Source organism: Olea europaea, unplaced genomic scaffold (genome assembly GCF_002742605.1).
Source record: "Olea europaea var. sylvestris unplaced genomic scaffold, O_europaea_v1 scaffold2132, whole genome shotgun sequence".
NCBI classification, from domain to species: Eukaryota; Viridiplantae; Streptophyta; class Magnoliopsida; order Lamiales; family Oleaceae; genus Olea; species Olea europaea.
In genome coordinates this window covers 91,900-100,346 of record NW_019239286.1, presented here as the reverse complement: position 1 = coordinate 100,346, position 8,447 = coordinate 91,900, and the positions used below count along the sequence as shown (strand labels likewise).

General features: G+C 34.1%; 1 protein-coding gene across 1 annotated transcript; it reads left to right on the top strand.

Annotated features, from left to right (window-relative positions):
* Nucleotides 1-502: 502 nt before the first annotated feature.
* On the top strand, nt 503-5,949 carry LOC111380379 (LRR receptor-like serine/threonine-protein kinase FEI 1). The gene is made up of 10 exons (XM_023003923.1): nt 503-805; nt 910-1,045; nt 1,130-1,267; nt 1,369-1,440; nt 2,113-2,219; nt 2,351-2,524; nt 2,617-2,949; nt 3,103-3,354; nt 5,326-5,459; nt 5,553-5,949. Exons 1-10 carry the CDS (start codon nt 721-723, stop codon nt 5,775-5,777), a joined length of 1,656 nt encoding a protein of 551 aa, XP_022859691.1. The 5' UTR covers nt 503-720; the 3' UTR covers nt 5,778-5,949.
* Nucleotides 5,950-8,447: the final 2,498 nt, after the last annotated feature.

The window sequence follows — 8,447 nt, the reverse complement described above, 5'->3', positions numbered from 1 at the left end:
CTTGTAGGCGCAGTGTACTGACAGCTCCTGTTCCTTGGCCTGTTGGGGTACATCCCGCGATTTACATCCCTCACAAAGTTTTATGGACGGGGCGATAAGAGCCCTCAAGGTTGGAGTTCAACCTTTTTTCTTTTTTTTTTAAAAAAAATATTTCCAGTTAAGTTTTAAGAGGGTATTTGAGAGCCATTTTTATGTAAAAATGTATTTTGGAATAGTAAATTAATGAAAAATATGTGATTGAAAAATAAGGAAATTTTTTTTTATTTATGTGTAATATTATTTTAATGAAGAATGTATGGTTAAAAAGAAGAAAGAGAAAAATACATTTAAAAAAAAAATAAATACCAAACAGGACCTAAAGTGAACAAAATAGGGCTAACTAATTACGGCCCCGCTACATATACACTTAGCCTTACAGTTTGGTGTACAACTTCTTCAGATGGGGACTGGAATCCGCCTGTAAGGCTCCGTGTACAAAGGCATTATTCAACCAATTATTACAGATTTTTCATCTATACTGTGAACGACAACATCACCCATTTTTCGGCCCACTCCCACGACTCCGTCATTCTGTTCATCATGGCATTCTCTTTTCACCTCTTCCTTTCATTCAAACTCTCTATAACCCCCACAGTATTTTCAGGAAAGTAAAAGAAGTAGAAAATAAATAAAGGAAAACTACAGGAGAAACTGTGAAGAAACACCCATTTGAATCAAGAAATGGAAATGGGAATGGGTGTTTGGATTTTGTTATTTTCAGTTGTTACCCTTATAAGCAAGTTGTCTCTTGCTCTCACTCCAGATGGTATGCAGTTCTGTCTCTTTTTACTTTTTTGTTTGTTTTTATACTAATTTTTTCAGATGGGAAAATCTTGTTTTTTGATTTTCTTTTTCTCTTTTATTTTTTAGGAGTGGCATTGTTGGAACTGAAGAGCAGTTTGAATGACAGTAAGAACTTGTTGAGTAACTGGATAGATTCTGATGCATCTCCATGTCACTGGACTGGTATTTCTTGCAGTCCCCGGGACCAAAGGGTTATATCTATGTATGTCATTTTCTTGTCGTTTAAATTAATATTTTATTTTAAAATCTGAATCTTGCTCAAGATCTTGATTTGATGAATTTTTAGAAACTTGCCTTACATGGAACTTGGATTGATTTATCTATCAATGAATATGGGATTGTTGTTACCTAGGGATTTGTCAAGCAATTCACTTAAGGGTGCTATACCTTCCTCTCTCGGTCGTCTAAAACGTCTAAGATATTTGTAGGTTTATTTCAAATAAAACATTGTGTCCATTCTCTTTCATTTTGTATACAATTGTCTCATATGTATTGTTGCTCATGCACTTGATTTCTTATCTTCAGAAATTTGTCTACAAATTTCTTGTCGGGTGAAGTTCCAGATTTCGGAACACTAAGCACATTTGGCAGAAAGTCGTAAGTACCTAGTCTTAAGCCCCTGTTTGAGCCCCATATATCAGTTGATCAACTTTGATTTTGAAACGTTAGCAATAACTTCTTAATTCATATATTTCAAGAGACTGGTTTACATTTAAGAGGGTGAGAACAAAGTACTAGATTGATGTTTAAACTTAACTAAAATAGTCTGCGGCCTTTTGAGAAATCATTGTTCAACCTCTACAATTGAAGTTGGCAATGACGAGAGTAATTATGAATGCCCTTTTTTTATCATCACTATAATTATGCAAAGGTTTGGATGATTCACATACATGGTTTAGTACAAGATTGTGTTTTGCCAAACCTGTTCAAGCAAAGATTTAACTGTATATGCTGGTAACGTACGCTGAGAAGTTGCTGCAAAATTTACACAAGATAGATAGATAATTTCACTAAAGTTGAATATGCATAGCATTGGTATTTGAATCTCACTCTTCCAATTTGAAGAAAATGGTATAATTAGAACCCTTAAGGGCTTCCATCCCTGCACTCATCTATGAAATTTTACACGCACTTTATTTATAACAATTTTCTCTTTTCCTAAATAGAGATGATATGAGTAGATCTATCCTTGTGTTTTTATACATAGAGATTAATACTATTATTTAATGTCTTCAAAAGCTATTCTGAAAAGGCTGTTATTATGCCTAGGTTCATTGGTAATTTAGATCTTTGTGGTCAACAAGTAAGCAAGCCCTGTCGAACTTCACTAGGATTTCCTGCTGTGTTGCCTCATGCTGGAAGTGATCAAGCTGCAGGTATTTGTTCAGAGATTAAAAATATTGGAAATTTAGTAGGAGTCAGTCTTTGCATTGCCATCCAATTAATGACGTCTTTTCCATGTAATTTAATTTTTTTCCAACTGTTCTAAACTGCTGTGTTGCTACAGTACCCTCTAAGAGGTCATCCCGTTATATCAAAGGAGCAGTAATTGGTGCAATGTCCGCATTGGGTTTTGCATTTATTTTGCTCCTTGGTTTTCTGTGGTTAAGGTTGCTGACCAAGAAAGAAAGGGCTGCAAAAAGATACACAGAAGTTAAGAAACAAGTTCATCAACAACCAAGTAACCTTGATGTTTCTTCAAGTCTTACAACTTTCTAACCCATTTTTTACTTTTAAGGTTCATATATATATATATTTTTAATAATTTTTCAGGTGCCAAGCTCATCACATTTCATGGTGATCTTCCCTATCCTTCTTGTGAACTGGTAGAAAAGATTGAATCTCTTAACGAGGAGGATGTTGTTGGGGCTGGAGGATTTGGTACTGTATATAGAATGGTTATGAATGATTGTGGGACATTTGCTGTTAAGAAGATTGACCGGACTCGTGAAGGTTGTGATGAAACCTTTGAGAGAGAGTTGGAGATCTTGGGTAGCATCAAGCACATAAATCTTGTCAATCTTAGAGGATACTGCAGACTTCCCACGGCCAAGCTTCTTATCTATGATTACTTAGCTATGGGCAGCTTGGATGATTTATTGCATGGTACATTTCTTCTTCTCGGTCTACTACATGTCATTTTTTTGGAATAATACTAAGGTTGAATCTTCATTACCTGCTTCTAAATGCTTATTCTCTTATTATGAATTTGGCGTTTTGTTTCCTATTAGCTTACCAATTCAATAATCTGTTCATCAGAACGTGTAGATGACCGGACCTTGAATTGGAATGCTCGTTTAAGAATAGCCTTTGGTTCTGCTAAGGGATTGGCATACCTACATCATGACTGCTGTCCAAAGATTATTCATCGCGATATAAAATCTAGCAATATACTCCTTGATGAGAACCTTGAGCCTCACGTTTCAGACTTTGGTCTTGCCAAACTATTGGTTGATGAGGATGCTCACGTCACAACTGTAGTTGCTGGCACATTTGGCTATTTGGCTCCAGGTTTGTTCTTCAACTTATTATGAACATTCTAGTCTTGATCTTTGTTATTAATGAATTGCATTATAATTAAAATGTTGTACATTTTAGTAGTCAGAGGTTTGGGTTAATTTCAATTGCTGCTATTGTTATGGCTTTGAAAATAAATTATTTCGAGTCTTTAACCCCGTTTGTATGAAATCTGGCAAGTACAAGATATCGTGAACAAGTAATATAGTGATGAATAAAACATAGTTCCCATGAGGATTATGTACTTAACTAGTGTCAATTAATGTTAAATTTAATCGAATTGCCAAATTGGATTGAAGAATTTATACTAATTAACTAATTAAGCTAACTATTCTAATGATTGAATTATGAAAGCTTTTTGTAGAACTATGAGATGATTATGAAGACTTCGATTCTCCCTTACAATTCAATATTACGACAATATGTGCACATTCTTGTTGAATAATGTTCTGAATTTAATTAATAAATTCTCTCACGTAGAATTAAATTTATTCTCTCATGTGACTTTTCTACATCTTTATGAAAGATGCGAACATAAAAGCATGCATTAAAAACACTAGAATATCTATTGAAATCATGCAAAACATAGAGGTATATCCCTATTCCGTATGGAACCTCACAAAGGTGGTTATAAGTGCCATCTATCTTGTTGTTTCTTTTGATGATATTAAAACTCATTCGATAACATTAAAACTCGCAAATCAATTTAATTACTGATCAAGTAATTGAAAAGTATTAAATACAATAACAATCATCCAATAATAAACATATATTGGGTATCAAAATATTTAATTTATATTAAAAATTTCATAATGTGGTTTCATTTATGTATTAGTAAATAAAAACATTGTCTAGCATTGTAAAATTACAAGTCATATTTAATTTGACACTGCTCGAATTTTTGATAAATTGAGAAGGAGATGAATTATGAAATCTTGAATCTATTCAATGATTTCTTGATGAATTTCAGTTGCACCTACCCTTCTTTGCCCAAGAATCAAGGTTGGATCTTCAATTGATTGAATGTGCTTGCAATTGCCTCTTAATTCTTTCAAAAGAATGATGAATTGGCCTCTCTTTCATTGCAGTAATGGATGATAAATAATATATTAGAGGCTTTTTAATATGATATGAGAGGTCCCTTGAATGTTGTGCCCACATTCTCTGTTTATATGGCTTAGAAAATAGGCCAAAAATCTTGTTGAAATTGGTTTCCAAAAAGAGTTTGAAGTCAAAAGGGAAAACTGCATGCCAGGTCCCTGAAGAAGCCATGCACGCAAGAAAGGCCCTGGCCTGATGGCTCCTGGCCATTCTAGCTCTTTTGATCACGCCACCTGCGACTATCAAAATTGTGCAAGTTTGTCCCTGGTCTTGAATCCTTGTTCCATTGAGTCTTTCTCGAGAAATTTTCATCCGTTATCTTCCATTTGGATCCAATTGAATACATACAATCTCCTATCATCTTCTTGTGGTCTGAATCAATGATTGGATGTTTGCAATTTAGTCCCCAAACTTTAGAAATCCTCATTTTAGCTCCCCTTTTTTCCCCTTCCAGTTTCACTTTCAATCATCATATTTTACCTAACAAGTGAAATATCAAGTGTTTATGCCATAATTAATTATCAAAACTCCTAAATGTCTATATTTAAAGGGCCAAATAAGTGTATAAATTACACTTATCAAACCCCACACCATCACCATCAATTAATCGCAATTAAGACGAGTCCATTGGTATATAACAGTTAGCTTCCTATTATTGCATATACCATACAGAATTCAGTTTTAGAAATTTGGGAGATTGTTGTTGCTCTTGTTGTAAAGATGCATACAGGCAACAAAATTCCTCTATTTCTCTTCAGAAGTAGAACAATCCTTCATCTCCTTTTAATCTCACCTGTGAAAATTTCCGAGAATCATCATGGGAATAAAACTGACCAAGATTTTTTGTTCTTTAATATTACGCAGAATACTTGCAGAGTGGAAGAGCAACTGAGAAGTCAGATGTATATAGCTTTGGGGTTCTACTATTAGAACTCGTAACTGGAAAGAGGCCTACTGATCCATCTTTTGTAAAACGAGGATTAAATGTCGTTGGTTGGGTATGCTCTTCTCAAATTTGAAGCTGTATCACTTCAATTATCTATCTAAGCTTTTCCTATTATATACTTTTCAACTGATAACATAATTTGCAGATTAATACGTTACTGAAGGAGAATTGGATGGAGGATGTTGTGGACAAAAAATGTGGGAATGCTGATGCAGAGACTGTAGAAGCAATCGTAGAAATTGCAGCAAGATGCACTGATGCAAATCCGGACAATCGTCCTACAATGCATCAAGTACTTCAGTTTTTGGAGCTAGAGGTCATGTCACCTTGCCCTAGTGACTTCTACGAGTCTCATTCAGATAAATCTTGAAATCGTGTTTTTTCCACTAAATTGCATCGTAATATCTGCCACCTTTTTGATACTGTAGCCGTCTCTGGGATAATATATTTTACATTCATGGAAATGGTGAATGAGTGTATTCTACTCTGCGAATGGTGTATATATCCCCGCCTTATTTATTTGAGGCATTTTCATCTGGGAAGTTTACTTTGTCACGCATGCTCAAACTGTGGTCGAGTTTCACAATTGTCGATTGGGAATTGAGTTGAATGACAAGGATGGCATGGCTGGTATGCCTGGCACATGATTAAGGAAGCAAGTGCTAATCTATTTTTCTTTCTTATTCTGTTTGGTCCACCATACCAAACATGTTGACCGCCACATACCAGCCATACACATATATGGTAATATTTACGAGTAATGCCCCTTGTACAAAATTAGTTGACAAAGTTGGTTTACAAAACAATATTTACATCAATCATTTCAAAAGCACTTTTTTAAATCATTTGAAATCTAATGTCAAAATTTTTCTAACATTTGTTTTGTGAACCATTTTTGTCAACTTGTTATGTACAACTAGATCAAATGAATATTTACATACAGAATCTTTTCTGTATAATTGTTGCCACAGATTTTTATTTCCTCACCTAGATCTTTGCAGCTTGCTCATCAAAATTTTAAGTTCTTCAAGGAGCATACCATCTTGTTAGAAACAAACAAGTTACCAGAATCATTTTGATACCAATTTGTTGATAATTTGGCCAAAAAAAATTAAAGAGCGAGAAAATAAGAGCAATATGAAAATAATGGATCACAAAGAGAACAAGATTTACGTGGAAATTCAAATTCGAGAAAACTATGGGTAGAAGTAGAGAATTCACTATAATTAATGGTAAGGAGTTATAAATGATTTCTCTGAATTAATAATTAATAGAACAATTGGTCAATTTTAATGTATTGTACATCACATATTTATAAACAAAGGATCCCTAACATAATAGGAGAATTAATACATGAAGAGTTTAATATAAGGTGAAATCTCAATACAATGGGTAAAATTAATAATAGAGAATTTGGGATGAAATAGGAGTCAAATTCTCCTTGGACTCCTTCAAGATATCTTCGAATCTACTATTAATTCTCAATACTCACATTATTTTCAATTTAATACTCAACAAGAATTCGAGTCACAATTCAATTCTAACAAACTCTACCTTAACACGAATTCCATTGCAAGAAATAAAACTTAAGTCTTTAACTGTAACAAAATTCTCCCGACAAAACACTTCACCAAATTACCTTTTATTTCAACCATGCCCTCTTGGGCATACTTAGCAGCTGTGAACAAATTTTAAACTTTGCTCACTTGTAGAATTACTTTGCGTGCTAAACCTACTTGAATCATCTCATTCATTACCAGCTCCAGTCGAGTTATTAAGATTCCTTGAATCACCATGAGGACTTCCAATTTCACCCAAGTTGTCAAATCTGCTCAAATTACCATGAGCAATATGATCAACAACATCACAACAGCTCTACTTGAAATACTAAAAGATTCCTCAATATTATTGTTCGAATAATCACGAACGACCTGATCACAACCGACTCCACCCGAGTCATCGCTTATCAGAGTATAAGCTGCAATTGCATCCAAAGTGATCGTCGAACTTTCCAAGATATATAACCAATCCTTACATTGCTTCTCCTCCAGCACCTAAACAAAAAAATCTGTGATAACAAAAAAAATCATGTCGCAATTCAAAAGCAGAACTCAAATTTCATACTTATCATCCCCGAAACAATCAACCTTGTTAAACCTCGCTTTAATGACTAATTTGGCCCTCATAAGAACCATCAAAACCTTGTTTTGATATCACTTGTTACAACCAATCAAGTTACCAAAATCGCTTTGATGCCAATTTGATTAGAATCCCGCCATATGATTAAAGAACAAGAAAATAAGAGCAATATAAAAATAATGGATCACGAAGAAAATAAGATTTGTATGCAAACTCAAATTTGGGAAAACCACGGGTAGAGGCAGAGAATTTATTATAATCAATATCAAGAAGTTACAAAATATTTCTTTGAACCAATAAGTAATTGGACAATTGATCAGTTTCAATATGTGTTGTACACCATATATTTATAATCAAAGAATTCCTAATATACTAGAAGAATTAACACGTAAAAAGTTTAATATAAGGTGAAATTCCAATACAATAAGTAAAATCAATAATGGAGAATTTGGGATGAGATAGGAGTTCAAATTCACCTTGAATTTTTTCAAGACATCTTCGAGTCTGCCATCAACTCCTAATACTCCTACAACATTATTTTCAAGCAAATATTCAACAAGAATTCAGGTCACAACCCAATTCTAATAATCTCTTGCTGCAAATGTCGAAAAGAGTGACAAACTTGCTATCTGCAAATCAATACATAGGACTGCCAATATCTATTTGTGTTTTTAGAAAATTAGTTTCGCAAGTGATTACCACGAGGATGTATTGTGCAAGTGAATATCATGAAGGCTAAGGCCACAGCAAGGGCCATGCTCCTAGTTAGCCAATCTGGACCAAAAATTGAGAATGCCAAAATGCCAATAGCTGTACAGCCAATTTGTGCCATGAACACGATGTATTTCGGTAAAGTTGCACCAATCGTACTTAAATGGAAAGTTCATTCTTTAGAAAGCAC